The sequence below is a fragment of the Perna viridis genome, chromosome 14 (assembly GCF_037379345.1).
Source record: "Perna viridis isolate PV_CMFRI_1.1 ecotype Kerala chromosome 14, ASM3737934v1, whole genome shotgun sequence".
NCBI lineage: Eukaryota > Metazoa > Mollusca > Bivalvia > Mytilida > Mytilidae > Perna > Perna viridis.
The window spans coordinates 32898783-32921504 of NC_142458.1; the positions used below are offsets into that span (position 1 = coordinate 32898783).

A 22722-nucleotide genomic window follows, 5' to 3' on the forward strand; every position below is an offset into this window, starting at 1 on the left:
ACACAGTGTGGCGAGGCGAATAAAAAAGATTACACATAAAAACTGAAGTAAGGGAAACAATACGTAACACAAAAAAATAAATCACTAGCTATATAAACTCTCACAATAAAAAAAACCCAAATATTTATAAAAAAAAAAAAAAAAAAAAAAAAAAAAAAACGGGAGTGACATCAGGAATTAAGGAATTAAGAATACGCATGTCCTGCTCCGCCAGCGGTACCCGCCATATTGCAAGTGAGTATAGTCCAGTAAGAATCTAGCAAGGATAATGCAATGCCGCGACACGTGTCAAACAAACACTATTGACATGTAGGGCATATTCATTCATTTTTAATTACAAGTATCATGTTGTAAGCGTAGTGCATATCTTGTAAATAACTAGTGGACAAATATCCGAAATTGACAAAATTGGATTAAAGTATCAAAATTCATCATAAAAACAATGTAAACGCCATTATCCATTTTGTCTTAAATGTGAGAAATTGAACTTGAACTTGATATCACAAAGCAATAAATCATGGATAAAAATAACAAAGTACCAAAAATTTATTTGAAGATTTCAAAAGAAATAAGATGTGTATCTTTCTGAACGCACTAACACGATATCACGGCGCATCCAAATAAAAGACGCCTCGACGAACGCGAGAATACTGGTTGATCTATTCTACATATTGTCACAATCAAAACTGGCAATTCAATTATTGCATTCTGATTTATGTAAGTCTATTTAGTATTTTTGTTGCGCAATAACTACACACTTTTGATGCGTGACATCATCTTCATTCAAAACTCTGAAGATCTGATGATGTCAATCACTTCAAATGTACTAAATTTTACCATTCAGATTTCATCTCTTCGGGAAATTCATTCAGCTTAACTAAAGTTAGTATCCGTACATCAGGAAAATGCTTCCTTGTAACCACTCACACCCAATCTGTTCTAGTCTCAACCAAATAATCAATCCAAGTGATTATTCTGAGGTTAGCTTCTTCATATTCGTTCAAATTCTGAGATCCATTCACTAATACTCGTTATAATCCTGACATAAAAAAATCGCCTGTTTCTGGCCCCTATAATCCCAAAGCAGTCACATCCCTAGCCTTCCTTTAGTTGTGTAGTATATCTTGTGCTATAATATCCGCTTATACTATTGTTCGGAGTGTTCCAGGCGTCTTCGAAGTATGATGACAGAACGATACCATTTTACAACTTGCATATTCCTGCAACAGGTGCACTGATATCACAAAATTCTAAAAACAAGTTTCTTCACCGTTACAAAAATATAATAGCACTTGCAGGTTCTTAAGTTTTTACGGCAATATACCAGTAGTTTATAAAGCAGATTGTTTCAAACGAAATCCGATGGATTCAACAACTGCCCTCAATTCAATAGATTTATTCATCGAGAAAACGATTCACGATTCGTAGAAAAAAAGTATTGTCTACTCTTTGAATCTTGTTCGCACAAATAGAGACATTCGACCTGTAATTGCATCCCTACATAAAAACAAAAAAAGTCATTCTTAGCTCAACTGGCCAAAAGGGACATGTCATCACTTGGTGTCCGTCGTTGTCGTAAACAATATTTCTAAATTAATCTCCTCCGAAACTACTTGACCAATTAAAAGCAAACTTGGTATGAATGTTCCTTAGGGTAAATTGCATAGAACTAATGTGAAGATTCTTGATCTGTTGAAAAAAAAACATGGCTGCCTTTCCTTTAAATAGAAGGACGAATTTTTTCGTATATCTCCAAAACAGTTAGGTTTAGCAAAAATATGATTAAAAGTATTCCGCATGATAAGATACATCTCTGGTTAAGTGTTAAGCTTAGTTGGGTGTTTTGTCTTTTTTTCTACATTTTTTTGCCATTTTTAATGTTATTACCTTCAAATACTTTCCCCTCTGATGAAACTACTGATGAAAGGATGAAGATTTTGACTGATAAGTGCCATAAAAAAAGAACATGCTTAATGCAATTAATGCTTCTCGACAACAGAAGGGAAGTTCCTGAAATAAACCGGTGTACGATTTTGCTAACAAGTCTTCAATATATATTTAGCACTATTATACATTTAAATATCAAATAAATTTCTGAGAGTGTCTCTAGCATCCAGCTTCATTAAACAAACAACACATTTAAAAACAATTTGCTTCTTAAAACAATTTTATTGTATAAGATGACAATGGAGGATGAGTAATGATAATGATACAAGTCCATGAAGACAGATCTTAAAACTTTACAATAAAACATGAAATCACGTACTAAAATTCTATTAGGACATATAAACATATTTGGATATTGATACTAAATCAAGGACTTTTTTCACAATCTTGGGTTTCTTTACATGAATAAAACACATAAATGCATGTGTTATAAACTGTCTTTAATAGCAGCCACTTGTATACAGTAATATTCTGTCTTAAAGTCCTATGAAGAACATTTTATGTAAAATGAACCTGAACATCAAGATCCATGGAAGTTATTTTAAGACAGATTTGACAGCAAACTGTTTTTATACATCAATTTTATTACTTTTCTCTGCCTTGCCTTGAACATTTGCATCAAACATATATTTTCAGTCAGGAAGTAGCTAAGTTAACAAAAGAGGGCAATTCTGTTTTAGCAGTTCAAATAGATATATTAAAACCATAATGCCTTCCCTAATGCAGTATGTAACAGAATGAATAAAATAAATGATAGGTTTTGTTGACGAGAAGGGGTTTTCTTGCTTATTTTCTACAATATGTACATTACACAACAGACAATAAATAACAATATAAACTATATATTTCTGAACATGTAAAGCTGCCTTCAATGAAACAAATGAACAGCTACACAAACAACTATCATAACAAACACCCAAGGGACTTAACTCTCTCAATATTATCTCTGAATAATATACTTCTTACAATAAATTCTTTTCTTTACTAGCCATTCTTGAACAAATCTTATCCTAAAATTTACGTACACTGTATTCATCAACTACTGATATGAATAACTGATCTAAACTTTAGGATTTAGAAATCAATTCCCTGTTTAGTAATAACCATCCATCTAACTCGTTTTTTTTTTTATTCTTCATATACAAGTTATGAGCTTAAGTCTGTAAAAGACAATACCACTGAAAATATAAAACAGCCAAATAATTTTCATTATTCTTAAAATCAACTCCCCTAAAATATACAGAAATCCTAGTTATGGTATATTATTAGACAGTACAACCAGAATAAATACACTGGCAGTCAGATTGTCTAGTAAATGTACAAATATAGAACAAGAATGGGTGACTGATTAAAATGCTATTAAAAGACTACTGGGAAAGTTTTAAGAATACATTGTACCAACTTTTGCCATTAAAAATTCTCAAGTATTACCATAAACCAAAATTTAAATTTATTCTACACATTGAAAAGTACATTGTATAAAAAGAGGCCTGCTCCATGTTGACATGCATGCCTAAGCAAATACTTAACTCAAAATATATCCAAGTTACCATTCATAAATACTATGTTTTCCAGTATCCAAACTGTCCTTAAATAGCAGATGCTGTGCCCATTGTCTTTCAGAAGATAATGGAGAAGAACTTATGTTTATTGTCATAATCATTAGATAACTTTGCATATAAAACAAAAAAATTACAGCAGCAAACCTTTAATTTGATCAAAATGTAATATCAATAAGTGCTAATGAGTCCATTTTTATAATGGCATCATACTGTCCATAATTTACAGCTGGTACACTCCTAACTGGTTTGCTTTTCTTTAACACTTACAAGCAACAACAAAAATTTTGCTTTCAAAGACTAAATTTTTCAGAATTAGCACTATTAAAACATAATGCAACAAAATACATATCAAGTTAATTAATACAGGATCCAAATTAATTAAATTACCATTTTAAATAGGTAATAAAATCGAATACCATAAAAATCTAAAACCAATTTTTCCAGTAAAAATCAAAACTAAAAGCTATCCCAATAAAATAAGTTTTCGAAAATCAGAGATGGAACTGAATTAGATTCTGTGTACATCATATTTTACTTAACACTGAGAATAACCATAATAACATAACAGATGCAGTACATTCAGTCTTACATCCTACTCCTCCCCAGGTGAAATAAAATGGTACAACCCACTGGAAACATAACAGATGCAGTACATTCAGTCTTACATCCTCCTCCTTCCCAGGTGAAATAAAATGGTACAACCCACTGGAAACATGGCTACTACACAATTTTCAGTAGAACTATTATGTTAACCATTCTCAATACTGGACTGTTAAGTCCCATAGCATTTGATGTCATTTTTACTGGAACTATATGAAGACTATGACACTAGACCAAATTGTGGACCTTTAGAAATCCAAATATCACCGAATTCACTTTCCTGGTGAACATCAACTGCTTGAAACTTTTTAAGAACCAGAAGAGTGTAAAAACGTGAAGCAGCTTGTTTTTTGTACAAGTTCCGAGACATATCTGCAAAGTTTAATCTATTATTGTATCTGAAAGCTATGTCCAGAGCATGCTGCATTTGGTGGGTACGTTTTGTAAGTCTCTTTTCTTCCTGCTCCTCATTCTCAGGCATCTGCTCATTTTCCTGTTCTTCATCCATTTTGAAAGCCTACAATAATAAAATATTAATGCAATATTGGTCATATCTAACTGTCAGCCATGTAACTTAAGAAATGTTTATGTAAGAAATAAATAAAAAAAACCTGTCACTCATATCCATTTTCTCTAGTAATACAGTCAGAGGTAACACTTTGAAGAAAATGTAAAAAGAAATTTTGTTCGGTGGTCATATATTCCCTCAATGCTCCTCAAAATTCAAGCAATAAATTAAGTACATGTAGAACAAAAAGCTCCTAGGAGCCTGAATCGCTTACCTGGTTAACTTTTTGCCTATCAAGGGCAATAACTCTAACATTAGCGCTCATCATGCCGAATACTTTTACAAACTGTCAGAATTTAGCAAAACCTAATGGTTTTGAAGATATATGCAAAAATCTGCTGTCTGACCCCTATGTTCTATTTTTAGTAACGGCGGCCATGTTTTTAAACCGAACAAAAAACCAAACAGAGACTTTGCGCAGGATACTATAAAGAGCAATCATAATAAGTTTCATGCAAATCTATTCAGTAGTTTCAGAGAAGATGTTTGAAAAACTTGTTAACGATGACAACGGAAGTGATGGCAATAGCTCACATGGTCTGCAGCGAGGTCAGCTAATAAAAGCTTTGCACGCTGAATACACAAATCAAAACACTTAATACAGAATATGCTCAATGTATCTTTTCCCCTTCACCTGTCTAAATTAAACTGTTAGGACTTTAAGTAATTTGAAAAAAAAAAAAAAAAGACCAATACATGTCTAGACCAGCCTAATCTTCACATATCTTTCAGCACGTAATTCAAATTGTCTTCAATACATATATTAACAAGTTAAAAAAAACACACACACAGTGTGGGTTACAAATTTCAAAAGCATAAACTGCTGAAAAAAATTGGCAAAATTAAACATGCCAAAAAAAGTAGGAAAAATTTACTCTGTAATTGGAGGTATACATCTTCAACAAGTATATGATCGCTGTGCAAAGTTTACATGATATTGATTTATTATTTTTCTAGGAACAGAGTACGCGAAGTATGTACCCCTAAAAGCATGACCGAAAGTGATCAGATACAGTCGATTGGCTACTATACTCGGCGTCACATAAATAATGTACTGTTAAAATTTGAATAAAAATATTTTCTACGACTTTATTGACACCTACCGTTGTTTAAATTGTCTTAAATGACTTGCTCATTCATTTAGCCAAACGGCTTCTCCCTAAACAATCACTTATTAGCTTAAATCATGTGTAACAAATCCTTATGGGAAAATCCCATACTAATATCCGCCATGTTGGTTTCTACGGGATGATTTGTTTACAAACGAAGTTCGTAAGTTCCCGTCGAACTCCGGTGACAATCGTCTGCTTGATCAACTTCTCAGTATTGTATGTTGTTCGCGTAAAATAAATCCGAGATATCCGAAATAACGCCGAAATGCATTTATTTATTTATTATTTATGTGACGCCGAGTATAGACCTGCTTTCACTGTTGGTGATGCAGAAAAAAACATCCATAAATTGGCTGATTTAATACAGTAATCTACTATAAGTCTTAAAAAAAAAAAAAAAAAAAAAAAAGAAAACACAGATTTTTTTTTCACTTAACCAAAAACTGATCACTGTAATGAAAAAATTGTAAATGAAAACTTACCGGAGCATCTGCTTCTGCCTGTGGAGGCACTGAAGGAGGAGGCACAGATGGGGGAGGGACAGAAAAAGGTGCAATGGATGGTGGATCCTCATATTGATCAAAGTTAGGAGGTGGCACACTGATATCTGGTTGTGGCACCTCAGTTGCTGTGAATGAGTTGACCATAAGATCTGCAGTGGTGTCTTGAAGGCCAGCAGGTGTCTGTGGCAGTTGGAGAGATGGCCTACTGTCCAAAGGTTGTATAGATTGTCTTTCAGACCTTGTTGATTTAGTACTGACATCTAAAGTAGACGGTTCTTCTAATATTGTGCTTATTTCATCTCTTGATCGTGATTTGTCTACAATACACACATACAAATAATAGTGGTAAAAAACATGTTCTCATATCAAAATAGCAACATGCAAATTCATGAAAAATTAAGTAATTTGCTTGTTTCAAAATTACAGTAAATTTTAACCAACAGAGTTGGTTTTTTTTTTTCTGTTATGGCTTTGGTCGACATAAAAAAAAAAAAAAAATTCAACTGAACTAAAAAACTGTGAGCAATGCTTGGTGATACCCCTGCTTCCCTCCATTGAAACTATACGGACATTCCCAGATATAATTTGGGTGAAAAAAACATATAAAGTGCACAATGGCATCATTCTTTAACAAAAAAAGTTTGTTTATTCATCCAGGAGTTGTTGATTAGAAATGGGGATGGATGGATGCACAGCATGATCACTATATACCAAGTGATATGGATTAGAATATAGAGAATGGGTCATTCTTTAATATTCAGTTAAAGTACTTGATTTTAATAGGACATTTTCAGCTTGAATATAATATTTGGTGTATGCCCCCCTAATCAGAATCACTATATACCTCCCTTATTTTCAGCAGGGTGGGATTGGCAGAGTTTTTTCAGGATTTTGAAAGCTTTAGTCACTTTCGTTTAAGAAAATGAGGATCATTTTAATGTATATTTTTTTCAAATCAGTATTTGCATCTGACATAAAATATGTCAGTATCACCTGTTATTTACAGCAATGCATAAAGACATTATGTAGAACTTAAATGAATAAAGTACATTATTTTTTTTTTGCACTATCATGCAACCTTGTTTCCAGAAAATCCAAATACCATACCTGAGTTTGAATTAAACAGAAACTCTCCAGACTTTATAAATCATCAGAAATAGAAATCCTTTCACTCTTATACTTAATCCAGGACCATATAAACTTAACATCCCTGACATAATTTTTGAATGTCTTTAATACTGAAAAAATGCTGTTTTCTGCATAGCCACCAATGGTAGAAACACAAAAATACACCTTGTACGGTGTAGATATATATTAATCTATGAACTACCTAAACATGCACCAGTACTACATGCATTGAACAGAAATAGATATTTTCAAATAAATATTTCCCCTGTGGTGCCTCATGAGATTCGATTTTTAGCACAATTTCAAGTGTGCTATTGGGATTAAGTCTGAGTTACAAATTATGTCATTATTTCATTGATAATTCATTTATAGCATAAATGATATTTTCAAGATTGTAAATATTGTCGACATGCAACTACAAAATGTAGTGACACTGGTAGTGACATAATTACCCACATTTGGTTTACACTCAAGTTTGATGCACAAAAATAAATGCTAAATAACTTTTTATGTCATTTTGATGCAAAGTTAACGAGAAGTAAAAGAATTTTCCCAGCAGAAATTTTTACCAGCATTTGAACTTTATTGACCTTTAACCATGTGCATTAAAGTCACCTTTGAGTAAATGTTAAATGATAAGACATTTACTCCACTTGCCGGATCAGTGTAATTGCCGAATTAGGTAACTGTTGACACCTGTTGAGAGTTGTAATTAACTTGGGGTATTAAAATTGTCACTTTCACCGCTTGAACCAATGTTGGGTTAACAGCTCTTCATGTTTTTTGTACTTGAAAAGATTTCAGGTGACTAAATGAGACTAGACTATTTTCGCCATTCTTAAAAGTCTTTCGTCAATGACGAAAATGGCATGCCCTAGAAAAATCACTGGGTTGGGGGTATTTTGACATGATGCAGGACTTGCTTACCCCTATCTGATAAAGATAGCAAGGTGCATCCCTCCTGCCCAAATTAATACGAGATAAAAAATAGCAAGGTTCATTTTTTGTATATATATATATATATATATATATATATATATATATATATAAAAAAAAAAAAAACAAACAGATTTTATTGACAGAAACCACCCATATTGCAAATGAATGTCAATAAAATAAATTTAAATGTATTTTAAAAATTTGTTTCTCGGCAGGAGCATCATTTTCTTTACAACTGTGTTTTGACATAGTTTCAAACCAGAAATTACCATTCGTAAAATAGTTGTGGAGTCGTATAAAAAAAATCTGGAAATGGGAAAATTTTTTGGAAAGTTTGCCAAATTGTATGATATGTGACAACCTTAGGGCATAAGATGGCCTTGAAAATCACTAACCTTAAGCAGAAATTGTAAGGGTAGGCAACTCTACATTATAGTAATATTTGCACATCTGACAGACCTTAGGAATGTCTGTATGTTAAAATATTTAACACATGTATACGTACCAAGAGATTTTTCATGTCTACTGGATGTACGAGATTCTTCAGTTTCTAGGTCTAACAAATCTTGTTCATCCTCCTTTATCTGTTTGGTGATTAAATTTCGAGAGAACAACTGCAACACAGAGAACATATACGCATGATTCGAGAGAATAACTGCAGAGAAAGAACATGTACACATGATGACTTATAGTATATATACACAACACAGAGAAAGAACATATACACATGATGACTTATAGTAAATATACACAACACAGAGAAAGAACATATACACGTGATCACTTATAAAGTTATTAAACTAACTACAGTGGAATACACTAAATCCAATACCTATTAAAGAAAAAAGACTTCCCCTTCTTATCCAAGTAAAAAATTCCTCTTAAAATGCATAAATATCTGTCAAAATATGCTAAAAATGTACCTTAATGAGTACAACAATACATCGTTAGTGAAATACCTCAGTTTTCAAAAATAAAAAAAAAACCTTGGCTTTTACAACATTATTTTCTTTTTCTTTTGACTCAACACTATGGCAGAAACCTAAATAGACATTATATAAAGAACAATGAAAATATTAGGTTTTTCCAGTAAAATGATAATTTTTGAAAACTGCATATTTTTTCCTGACAAAGAGGCTATGCAATTAACAGGAATTCACAGTAGTAATGTAGATAATGCTGTCATGTGTCTACAGTGTTCTAAAATTTGTAAATATTCTATTTCTAAATTAATGCTGAACAAGAAAATAATCAATGTCTGCTTTAAAAACTTAATTTTCATTGGAAGTACATGTTTTCTGCTTGCTCAATGAGAAATGAAACATGATAAACCTCACTTGAATTTTACTTCGTTAGCCAAAGGTGATGAAAATTTGCAATCCAAGAACATTCAAGTATGCTGTCATTTCCTGAGCACTAACACAATGGGAAAAAAGCTTCAGACCAGAGGACTGATTGCATTGGCTAATTCATTCCGGCTAAATGATTCAGCAATTACATCTGTTATGATATCCTGGACAAATATTTGATTAACTTATACAAATGAAATTATTTTTATTATTTTCTGCAGTACATTACTATATTAATAATGAGGTAAAACTTCTCTACAACTTAGGTAATAAAGGGAACCAACATTCTAGCCGAAATCAAAAGAATGTAATCCAGAAGATGATGACCATAAAACTTCTGTTGTGGTGACTTCAATCTTGAAGTAATACCTTACCTTGGAAGTTACTTTGGAAGCAATGCCCCTTCCAGGCAAAGAGAACAACTTCTCAACACCTCCTGTTTCTTTCCAGTGCATCAATTTTTTGGTTGGTGGAGCTAAATCTAATGTTGAAATAATATCAGATGTGTCAGAAAGCTGCAGTTTCATGGTTTCTCCTGGGAAGCCTTTCTGTTCATCAACAATCAGTTTCCTTTTCCTTCTCTTCTTACCTTCTGGACCTGGAAAAATATTTCAAAAACATGCATTTCAACTTGATGTAAGGAAAATAAAGTCTTCAGTTAACAGGAAGTTTCAGTCAAATTTTTCTAAAAATGGATCTCACAATATGGCATGCCTGCAGGAAGAATATATTAAAATTTCATGCTGCTCTGATGAATAATATATCTTTTTTCAAATTACATCCAATTTACACCACTAGCCTATCAACTTTTTAAATGGACATGATTTGCCCCAAGATGAGAAATATCATTGTAAACCTCAACAAACTCATCTTTCAGCAGTACTAAATGGATACTGTCTTTTATTGATATATTTGTAGACAACTTGCAATTAGGTATCTTAAATCATCCAATTTAATACCACTTCATGTCAATTACTTTTTTAAGGCCAAATAAACTTTAATAGTAGATTCTCATCCAACCTTCACCTTCACAAAAAATGAGGGGTGGGTGGTTATGTTCTAAATCCATAGCCACATCAGTTTCAGAGAAGAAACATCATTTTAGTCACCAAGAAATGAAAGATTTGGGTGTAACAGTATCTGAATACTACAAATTGACACAAAAAAAATTTGTATTTCTAAATTTCGGCCCTAATTTTTTTTTGGTGTCAATTTTGCAGGGGCAGGGGGGATGAGAATCTATTTATTTAAAATGGCCTATAACTAAAGAGGCATCAGTCCTGTGAACATTTTAAAAAATATTTGGTGAATAGTTTTCTTACTCAAGTGAATAAATTGTATTTTCTTTGGGTATGTCTATAAATCATCATAAAAATATTGTGCCTAATCACAAATAAAAGTGATGAAAAGAAATCCTGGGATTGACTTCATGTAGTGAAATAGAGCAACAAATAATAATTGTCACTGGGAAAAAAAAGTAATTTTCAAAGCATTTGTTGGAGCATAGTGAAATTTTGCAATGTGTTCTTGTGGCAAAAGCATTTCCATTGATGCTGTTTCCTAAATTAACTTGGATTCACACAAAACTTACATTTCTTAAAATGGTTAGTGCTACATGAAGTCCCCCCCCCCCAAAAAAAAATATCATTTACTTCTTTTTTTTACTGGGACAGCCCTGAGAATGGCTTTATAGTTAATATAACTAAAATTTAATTAGACCCTAGCTTTTTACTGGAAATATCCATTAAGGTATATTACAAAAATTCCTTTTTTCTTGATAGTTTGACCCCTAGACTTTAAGTTGAAAGCATTTTACATGCAAGGTTACCTGAGGTCCCTGGGAAGACAGTGGCATCTAATGGTGGTAATGCAAAGGCTTCATCTTCATTTGTAATTAATGTGGTTTGTTCTCCACCAGCCCCTACAATACTGGCCATAGAAGTTGTCTGTGGTTGTGCTGCTTCTGCCTCATCAGGCATTTTAGATGTATTCTCCTCTACAAAACACATATATTAGGATGCACAATAAAGGAAATCAAATGTAACTGAATCGACTTCAGTTCCTTGGATCTCAGACTTTCCCTTTTTCGAAGTGCCGTATTACCCATCTTGATAGTCATAAAAACTTTATGAGCAGAATCTAGCATTTCTGGTTAGTACAACTAACTGGTTCATTTAAAACGAAAAGAGAACGCAATTCAAAAAGAAACTTTTTCGGGTTATTCATTTGAAATGAGATGATGATACAATTTCAACCAGACACTGTTTCAGTTGTAAATTAGCTGAGGAACCTACCTATAGGCTTTGATGTAGATGCTTCTGATGCTTGTGGTAGTGAAACATCTGACACAACTGGAGCATCTTCAAACAGTCCTCCTGCAGAGTTCATAAAATCTTCATCACCTGTTCAAAGAAATAACTCTTAATTTAGATAATTTTTTTTCTTAAGGAAGTAGACCTGGGGTAAGGGACATTAACTCTTGAAATCAGCGATATGTTGGTATCATATTCAATTTCAACAAAGCCTATCAAGCTTTCGTTTGAAACAGAATGAAATTAGTTCAAGTTACTTTGATGCTTACATGAGATAGACATAAAATGCTGACTACAAATGTTTCAATGATTTGTAAGAGTAGTCCCTTACCCTAGGTCTGCTACCTTAAATATCACTGTCAATATTCAATAAGGTATAACAAAAACAGTTTAAACTGAAGCAAACATAAACTATGTAAATGGACAAAAAGTTCTTAAATACAAACTTTCATTATTTCAATGAAGAGGTTGAACAAAAATTTAAAGATTTTTTCTAACATGATTATAAAGAACTTAAAAAAATATATCATTACGAAAGAATTGAACTGAACTTAACACATTCACTGCCATCTGAAATATAATCATTATAATATCTAACATCACAGCAGAAATGGCTCCAACATGGTGATATTTCTTTCTTGCAATTGAAAACAATTTTCACAAATGGTCATCTGTCATTGATAGAAACAGACAAAGCAAGTTCAAATTCTATGATGATCCTTGTCAATCAAAACTTCTTTTTTTTTACTTTATATATTGTGTGTCGTATGACAAATTTTGGTTCCCAGGCAATTGCTCTACTATATTAATTTCACACATATAAATGAAAGTGCGACCATCATTTCTTACCAAAGAACTCCTGATCTACACCTGTACCAAACCCACCATCATTATCATCATCGTCATCATCATCAGCATCTGAACGTTTAAAACAAAAGTTAAAATAAAAAAAAAAAATGAACTAAAACAACACAAATCTACCCAAGACAGAGCCTTGCGACAGATCTGAAGACGGTTTCTCTTTATTGTATGACGGTAAAAATGCAAAGGTCAACTAAATACCATAAAACAAAAACAACTTCAGGCCTGGTTTTCTCATGATCTCCAGTTGTAATAAAGTAGGGCATATTGTATATGCTTTAGTTTTTGCTTCTTTTTTTTTTTTTTACTGAAAACCAGCCCTGACAGAAATTTAACCACCATATGCAAGAAACTTTTCAAACTTAAAATAACTGTAACATTGGGAGCCAACTCACAACGCTTTCTTTTCCTATATCGTTTTCCTGATTAGTAAGAAATATCAGTTAATACAGACAAAAACTAGCAAATCCCATTTATAATTAAAAAAAAACTTTTTTTACATAGAGTTAATGAGGAAATCTAGACTTTAACAGTGCTTGACACAATATGGCCATCATTATTTTTAGGATAGGCATTAAAAAAAAAAACACTAAGGTAGTGGGAAACCCCCCTTTTTTGGCCACGTGCCTAGGACAAAATTTTCTGTTTACATCTGAAATATAAAGGACTTCATTTAGTATCTGTTTTGTTTTTCAGGGTTAAGTTAGACAAGTTTCTTTATATGTTTTCTATTAAATGTAGTTAGTATGATTTAATAAGATTTTGTGACTCTTAATAAATTGGTGAGAAGTAGACTGATGGACTACACTTCATCAAGATCAACATGAATGTTGATTTTTGAATGCAATTTTCTCTTGGATATACAGTGATGTACATGTGTATGGACGATTGAATGCTACATGTAGATATAAAATGTAATTTTGTATGTAATGATACTTGATTGATCTATGTGTAGTCCTTGTCTCAAACTTTTTCAACAACTAGCCAAAATCACAAAATTACACTTTCCAAGTAAGGACATTTTCAAACATTCTTCTGCTAAACAAAGATGTATGGCTGGGGTTTAAAGGTAAGGACTGTAAAATGCAACAATCAATCTTCAACAGATTATGTTAAACCATTTACAATTCATGATGATCTGAAATAAAACTTACCCATGAAAGAGTCATCTACTGGACCGAGATCATTATCATTTACTGGAGCTTGGATTTCATTGTCAACATCCATAGACTTGTCCGTGGCATTTTCATTCAACGTTTTCTCCTCTATTGGAGTCTCCGTGGTTATGTTTGGTTGTTTGTACAATGAATCCTCAAAAGATGTAGCATCTCTTAAAATTTCTCTGTCATCAAAACCAATGTCACCTAAAAATTACAATGAGAGAAATGCACATTTTAATCAGGTAATGTATAAGGCTTCTCATAGAAGTTCTTTTATAAAAAAAACTTCAGTGCTTATGTCTAATGCATAGAAATAACAGTTGGAAATCTTTTAACTTTCATTGTAATTTTGTTTGACCAAATGATTGATTGCAAACTTTGCACTTCATTGTTAATTGATAATTTAAAAAAAAATATGAATTTTTCCTTATACATTTACATGTATTACTGAATTCCATTTCTAAACCTGACATCTAAAACTATTTGAATTTCAATTACACATTCCTCTTAATCATTTCAATCTTTTTACAAATATTTAGTTACAAGAACTAAATTACCAGTTGCATTATTAAAGGTTGGTTGGTGAACAATTTATTCCACAATGTATGAATTTGAAGGAAAAAAATTTATGTAAGTAATTGCATATGTAATTTTTAGAAGAAAATCAGGTCTGTATATAACATACTTGAAGACCAGATACATTATTAACAAGAATTTATATCACGAAATATTGGGACTCTCCTGTTTAAAGCCATGATATTGCTTATTTCAGTCAATCTCTAACATTGGCTAGTATTGACATGAGTTTAAAAACTGAAACAAAACACTGTTAAATAACAAAATTCAAACACCCCAAAAGAGCACATTCACAATGAAAACTATATGAAATAGCTCCCACAAATATATTAGTTTAAAAAATTATACATACATAAGATATTATCATGGAATATATGGGAAGGGTTGCTATGTAAACAGTTAAATTCCTTACCAATAGGGAAGTCTGTGTATATTGAATGAAACTCATAGTTTTTCATACAGAAGTTTTCCATGTTAATTAAATAAGTTTTTCCCTGAATTGAACAAAATCTATGGGGCATTTTTAGAATAACATAATCAGGAATAAGAAGATACTCTATCACACTGAGTAAACAATCCAGACAACGTGAACAAGTTTCATTGAATAAATCAGACATGAATTTCTCATCCCCAAAGTTGTCTCCTGGTCCTACCAACATACTGACAAACTCAATGAATAACATAACCTCAATCAGTAATTTTCATATGAATTTAAAATGTAACAAACTGTTGAAGGAAACTAAATTTTAACTTCTCGTCAACTTGAACAACTTTAATCCAGAAAAACACTTCGTCTAAGTACTCAATTTTCTTTTCAGAAAATATATTCTCCTAAAACCAGAGATATCCAGCATGCCCATTCACATACTGCAGTTCATTTTCTACTAGCAAAAAAGATCATACAGGTGCAATTTCACACGTCAAAACATAACAATATCCTATGTACAAATGAAGTAATATTAAAATTTCTGGACGTCTGTTCCATTTTTAAAATCAAATTGATCATTTCCGTAAAAAAAATCTCTATACCCTAAAATCCAAAGGTAAGAGAGTACATGTGTCTATTTATCAGGAACATTTATTAAAATAAACAACATACAACAAAAGTTCGTTTTTATTACTGGAACAAATACCATGCTAATGGAAAAAGTATATGACAGAAGTTCTGCAGAAAATATATTATTATAATATTGTTTCCATAAGAAACAAATGGTCAGTACATGAATGGTCAGTATAAAAGATAATGTAGTATGCTAAGTTGGAGCACAAAATATACAATACATAGTTACCAAAGCCATCATCTCCTACAAATGTAATGCTTGACAAGTCTTCTCTCATGGTGATTTCTTCAGGCCGACTTTGGTTCACAGAAAACTGTGCTTGAACATCAAAATCACTGAAAAGACAGAAAATATTTTCTCACAGGGGTAAAAGTTGTGTTCTAGTTTAAATTTTCCTCTCCAGAATTTCCAATGTATAACATATTGGAATCCACAGACTGATCTGCGCTTTATTGTTTACTTCCAGGATCCGGAAACACTGGATTGCAATGCCAAATCTTCAATTAAATGCTTTTCTTTCTATTTTTGTCATGTAGAACTAGATTTTTGTCATTTTTTATCGGTATTTTTACACAAACAAATGTCTCGGCTTTTAATACTGAACTCAATGCTATGACAAATCTCCATGCATTTAAATCATTCTCATGAAACCTCAGTCACGTGACAAGATTTACATATCAAAATGAGAAAAGCTGGTCGGTACTGGCAAAAATCGTGGAAATTTCGTATAAAATAAAATCACAATTTTTCAATTTAATGTACAAAAATGAGCCAACAGATAAAAACATCTGCTCAAAATTAAATTATTAAGAAAAGTAAGCAAGTGAAATTCTTTTAATTAAAAAAAAAAGAAAAACAACATATACTAAGGCCTAAAAATAAATATCTGTTTCTGGTCACATCTCCTTCAAAATTAAAGTTGGTAGATAGGCTTTTTTTTTAAAAATTAGATTTGCAGGACATCAAAACCAAAAAACCAACTGGATTTGAATTTTGAACCTCCATATCAGAAATCAAGGCTATTCTAGTAAAAGAAAAAAGACAGAAACACAAAAAATCTGTATTTATTTTGTTTTCTTTTTACACCATAATTTTTTTTTAGGGTGGTCAGGTTACTGGAAACATAGAATTTTTTTTCAGGCCTGAGAATTGCTATGATAAACTAAACCTCAGTTACAACAGTGAGTGCACAATTTACTTTTAATTGCATGTCAATACTATGTTCAAGGATTCCACTTTCCCATCACCTTTAGCAAAAGCTACTTTGGTGTGGAAAAGTTGTTTTCCATTTGGCAAATAGACAGCTTGAATTTTTAAAAGGATTTAAGTTCAGAAAGCAAACTTTTAGTGTGGGAAAGCTAACCATTTATAGAGTATTCCTGTGGAAAACTAAATATTACTATAAAATCCTGACCCTGGCAATTCTTTTTCTAAAATAACAGAGAGCACAATATTAAACATGATCAATTACTCATTGATGTTTTTTCTTCTCTATCTGTTAACTTTGATGGCTCACATATATGTATATTTAAAGATCTTTCAAGGACTTATCTCTGTTTTCTTATTTTGTCTCAAATGTCTGTTATACACCCTTGCATACTCCTTTTTCATGATAACAGTAAGGTGTACCCCCCAAAATAGTAACTTGAGATAAAAAATCTTAAATTTCATTTAAGTTTTCCTATAGACACATAAAATTTCAAAAATTCAAGAAAAACTGGATCTTATAGGCAGAAACTATCAATATTGTCAGGGATTGACACTAACAGTCGCCCAGGGCGACTTAAATTTTTGCTGGGCGACGATAATAACCATTGTTTGTCGTCCGAGTGGCGACCGTAATTTCGGTACGTGGTCGGGTTTGTTTTCCGGTTTTTAGGCATACCGGAAATCGCAACTGGTTGAATTTTGCGTACAAATACAAATAATAAATACCAGTTAGTAAAGACCATGGTAAAATGTGGCGATACATTGAAGGGGTAAAGCCGATTGCGAAGGAACAAACTAAACGATCTCCTGCAGAAAAACGAAAGTACTCTAAAGAGTATGAAACAAATAAAAGAGTTAGAGACTCTGGAAATGAATCGTTGGATTCTGATTTAGATGAGGACTTTGTTTTTGAAAGACTTTTTGACTTTGGAAGAGATTGATGATGTTTCACTGTTTCAATCACTAATGAGTTTTAATTCAGGGTTCGACATTAACGGTTGCCCGATGCAAGTAAATCGCTGGTCTGGGCAAGTAAAAACGACATCAAAGTTGCCCGACTGGGCAAGTGAAAAAAATATGTGCCCAAATTACATTATTTCTGATCATCGCAGCTCTAAAACATCGAAAATTACTTCTGTATAGTTCGCCGTTCTTCCGGACTTTGCTGACCTAGATTATCATTGGATAGTTTTCTGATTTTCCCTTTGCCAAAAATAGATCGTATGATATTAATGTCGACCAATTGGATGCATCCAATTGTACATCTATTTTCGTTATCCAATTGAACATCGCGATTTATTTATGGAATTTCTTACTTTGGAAAACTGTAAGAAATCTGTATCGAAAACTTCGAAAATATGAGAGAAAAAGAGAAATAAAATTCTATTGAAGATAGTTATTGTTGTCCATTTGTTAAACTAAAGATGTGAAATAAAAACTCCTCACATGAATACTTGTAATTTCTTTCTTTAAAAAAACACTATATAGTGACACAAAGTTCCGGGTAAGTATTTCAATATTTCGGGCAAGTGAATCACATGTCACTTGCCCCACTGGACAAGTGAATATAAAAGTTAACGTCAAACCCTGTAATTCATTATTGTTTAAGAATTAATAAAAAAAACTATTTCATGAAATGTTTATTTGTGAGTACTCACTACAGTACTAGATGAGAACCAATTAGGTAATAAACTGAAGACAGGGAAATAAATAGTTTATTCCATAATACTTTTAAAATCTCTTGAAAAGAAATGTATTTTCAAACAATTACACATTAAAGTAATATTCTGAAAAATTTTCTGGGCGCCTAACTTTTTTTCTGGGCTCCTAGATTTTTTTAACTTAGGAGCCCGGGTGGCAACCAAGATAAAAAAAGTTAGTGTCAATCCCTGATTGTATATGAACCACAATAAATGAATATATGTGTACTTTTTATCATGTTTTTTATGCTTTAATTAGGCAAAACCATTATTTTCTTCAGAACTATATTTGGACATAGTTTTTCTTGTTGTTTTCAAACCAGGAATGACTATTGGTACAATAAAAAAGATAGAATGGAACCGGAAAAAAAATATTAGCCAAATCGTAAGGAATTTGACATTATCTTAAGGGCAGGACATGGCTTCAAAATAGTGAGCCTTACACCAAAATCGTAAGGGTAGGCAACTCAGGTTGTATATTCAATCAAGTTTTTCACAACACTTCAACAGTTCTCATACCACATTTTCCTCTTTACAAAGTGGAAATTTGCATTATTGGAATGAATAACCAGTACATGAAACATTTAAATCTGTGTCATTTTCAGGAGGAAAGAAATTAAGCCTTAGTATAAATTATAATTCACAGTTGGGCAATATCTGTTCTAAATCGATATTACTAAAATTTGGTCTCACTTGAGATCAGCTAAAGTTGTATCAAAGTCATGGAAATTCTCCTGCAATGTAATTGCAGCAACAGCAGCTTCCCTATTTTCCTCTGGTAGATCAACAACACCAGGCCGGAAAGCCATCTTGATTTTGACAAAAGCTTCATTACAGTCTGCTAATAAGTATTTTGCCTTCCTGGAATAGATTCTGACCACTCCAAGGAGCAAATGGCCTGTTGTTCTTAATGCCAATTTGACCTAAAAAAGTTTGAAAAAAAAACATATTCATAATATTGTTTGGATAAAATGATAAAATATGTTATTTTTGCAGTTGGTAAAAAAAAAAAAAAACAAAAAAAAAACAAATATATTGGGTTTGTGTGCAAGAATGGACTGTGATATGGTTTATTGTATATCATTTAAGTTATTTACAGAGCCAATTTTTCAACATCTTGAAGATGCATTCAAATTCATGCATTATGCTAGTCCTAAAAGATGTGATAATCTTTAGTGTTATGATTATTGCAACAGCCCCCCAAAACCTACCTGAGGCTGCATAATAGCCTCCACACTGCTATCAATATTTGTATCGAACACATGAGCCTTTGTCAATTTCTTGTCCCAATGGGCAGCCAACCAGATCTTTGCCAATGGGCCTTTCTTACTTAACACAAAATTTGCATAAAACATGGTGATCTAAGCAATCTGTAAAACAAAAGAGTATAGATTGTAGTTAATGAAGAAAATACAAAAATAATGTGGCAACATCAACAGGGAAACTTTTAATTTTTAACTTGGCTGACACACTAAGGAGAGCCTCAAACTCTGACCCACAAATACCATAGGGAATAAGGAAGACAAAGAGAAACATGGAGAACAACATACATGTAAAAAGGATGAGGAAAAAGCTAGGTTTGAGTACAGCACAGGAGCAATTCTTCATCCCATACTCCAACAGATTAGGTAATTGTAATTGCTCATCAGCTGTAACTGATTATATTTAATCAAGTAATCATTAATCTGATTATATGTAACTTAATTTAATAAATTACTTTTCAATGCATTATGTCAACAACAACAAAATTAGTTTATCACTCAATGCTTCTATGTGTAAATTTTTTATTTGTTTTTTTTTCTTCTTTTTTTGTTAAGTTATTACAAAATATTAATTCAATACCAAGAAGTAAAAAAATTCTAATCATTCTAATGAACAAAAATGTAAGAGCCACATGCATTGAAAGATCATATACAATTGTTTTAATGAATTTGATAAGTAGTACATAAGTAAAACCCAAGGGTATTATGGCTATTTTCTTTATATTCAAATATCACTAAGGGCGTAACTGTATATTAATCAAGTGCAGTGGCTTTTAAAAAAGCAAGAGAAAGTCACAAATTGTTATATTGCACTTGTATATGTTTTATGAATCTATGTGGTTTAATAAACTGGTGAAAGTTGATGTTCTACTATACTTTAAAAATAATATTACCTGTTACTAATTCAAAGAATTTAAAGCCTTATGAGAAATAAAAATAACATAAAATGTTCCAATTCTTTCAATTAATTCATAGTTATTTGCAAATTCCTCTTAATCAGATGTAATCATGATTACTTGCCAATGTAATCATTAATTTAATTTAATCATACATTTGACAAATTGTATACCATGAGGTCCAGTGTGAGGAAATGTGTTAAATATTCAAGAATGTTGCTACCGTAGTCCCCCTTATATTGCCACCCATACTGCAACCCAAAACTGGCCACGGAAGAGGTGGCCTCTCTTGAGAGACAGGTAAGTTGGCAGATATGCAGGTTGTATTTTTCAATTTTATCTGTATTTAGTTTAATTCTGTCTCGAGTCATGTGATAAAATAAGATTTCTATGTCTTGCTGTCTATCAAATACAGGTCTGTTATTACACAAATATATATTTTTTTATAAACTAACCTATAGTTACCACCTTTAATATACCCTTTTAAGCAATAAATAAAAATCCTGTTTAGACCAACACTCTTCTGGACTGAAGCATTTGTTCAGTTGAGACGGGATTTTGGTTTAGATTCACAACATACTCTAATTATCGTCAACAGAAACCCAATATCAACTATGCTTGGTACCTCACTTCATCATGATTAAGTGAAAGACAATGTGTAGTCATGCAGCCACCATGGGGTTCTGGTGGTGTTAAATTACATATTAACTCCATTCTTGCAAGCATAAAAATATGTAAGGACCATAAAAATTACATTTCTGAAGCTACACTGGACAATGTGTATGTATTCTTGCCACTAAAATCTCCACACAAGTAGCAAGGCATTCAGGAGACATCGGAAAAGGCATGAGCTGCTCTTCCATGCATTTGAGGACGGTAAGTTTTCAAGCTAATCGTTCACACATCTGGTTTGAGTCAATAACACAAGGAATTATGACTGAAATGCTTCACTCATGTTAGTAATGTGGAAATTCATTTTATACAGTTATATACAAAATGATACAAATACTATATAAGTTATCAAATTGTATCTGATGTAACAAATATTGATTAAAAAAACATTCAGAATTAAGACAAAATACACACTTAAGATACTTGAAAGACAATTTTAAACAAATATAACGAGAATTCAATGTGTCTGCACTGAAGTATTTTTTACCACATGGGATATTTACATTACTTCCAAAATTTCATTACAAATTTCTGAACCACCTGGTAAAGACGCATACGATGCATGAACTCTGATACCCGACATCATAACATCTGTGACTTGTTCTGTGTCTGACCAACATAAAATCTGTCCATTTTCAGTTCAAGCACTGGGGCTTGCTTCCACTACCATGTATGTAGCCCAACAAATATATAACAGGAACAGAAAACTTTCTAGTTTATTAAATGCGATCACAGTTCGCGAACCCATTAGGTCTTTGCATTTTCATCACATTTCTGTGTATTACTGATATAAACTGAATGTGTGGACGATTAGCTTGAAGAGGTTCCCCGTCTACGAATGCATGGACGAGAAGCAACTGCCATTGGAAAAAGGGGGAGGGCTAATATGAAACACGCGTACAATGACAAATACCATTTTATAGCATGCTACAAAGTACTAATGTGTTCAAAAGTAACACATTATTTCAGAACTGCGGCATGTACAAGGGTCCAAAAGACTACAAAGGGAATGAATGAGGCCATCCATCGATCAGCGTCGAGCTGCCCGTCTGCAAATGTCAGCAGACAAAACAAACCGTTTTTAACCGATATATCCCATTCACTCACCAAAGCAATGACTAAAACCGATAATATAGGTATTCTTATACTAGTAATGCAAGAAACTTCCTAATAATTTAGCCAGGTGGTTGGTTTATGTCATCCAGTAAGGGCATCAACATTATTCTGCGGCATGAAAACAGAGAAAATGGCGTCGCTCTCACTTCCCGCCCAAACAACAAGTTCGAATATTGACGAGTGATGCGG

At 32.4% G+C, this 22722-nt stretch overlaps 1 protein-coding gene across 2 annotated transcripts; it reads right to left on the reverse strand.

Moving 5' to 3' along the window:
• Positions 1–2149: 2149 nt before the first annotated feature.
• LOC148599038 (double-strand-break repair protein rad21 homolog) lies at positions 2150–22715 on the reverse strand. Of its 2 annotated transcripts, none has more exons than XM_088561822.1 (12): positions 22525–22715; positions 19799–19957; positions 19281–19510; positions 15907–16013; positions 14036–14245; positions 12870–12938; positions 12003–12110; positions 11537–11704; positions 10083–10306; positions 8865–8973; positions 6272–6609; positions 2150–4626 (listed from the first exon to the last, which is right to left on the reverse strand). In XM_088561822.1, exons 2-12 carry the CDS (start codon positions 19940–19942, stop codon positions 4330–4332), a joined length of 2004 nt encoding a protein of 667 aa, XP_088417948.1. In that variant the 5' UTR covers positions 19943–19957; positions 22525–22715; the 3' UTR covers positions 2150–4329. The 2 variants fall into 2 exon arrangements, with proteins under 2 accessions (XP_088417948.1, XP_088417950.1); XM_088561824.1 differs by lacking the exon at positions 12870–12938 and adding an exon at positions 13277–13303 and having other exon boundaries at positions 22525–22699.
• Between the last annotated feature and the right edge of the window lie 7 nt (positions 22716–22722).

Excerpts from the sequence above, each read along its gene's own strand:
- LOC148599038 (XM_088561822.1), bottom strand. The coding sequence starts at position 19,942 with ATGTTTTATGCAAATTTTGTGTTAAGTAAGAAAGGCCCATTGGCAAAG. Across the intron at positions 12,939-14,035 it reads AGTAGATGACTCTTTCATGG|ATGCTGATGATGATGACGAT; the intron begins GTAAGTTTTATT and ends TTAAACGTTCAG. Across the intron at positions 10,307-11,536 it reads TGTCTTCCCAGGGACCTCAG|GTCCAGAAGGTAAGAAGAGA; the intron begins GTAACCTTGCAT and ends ATATTTTTCCAG.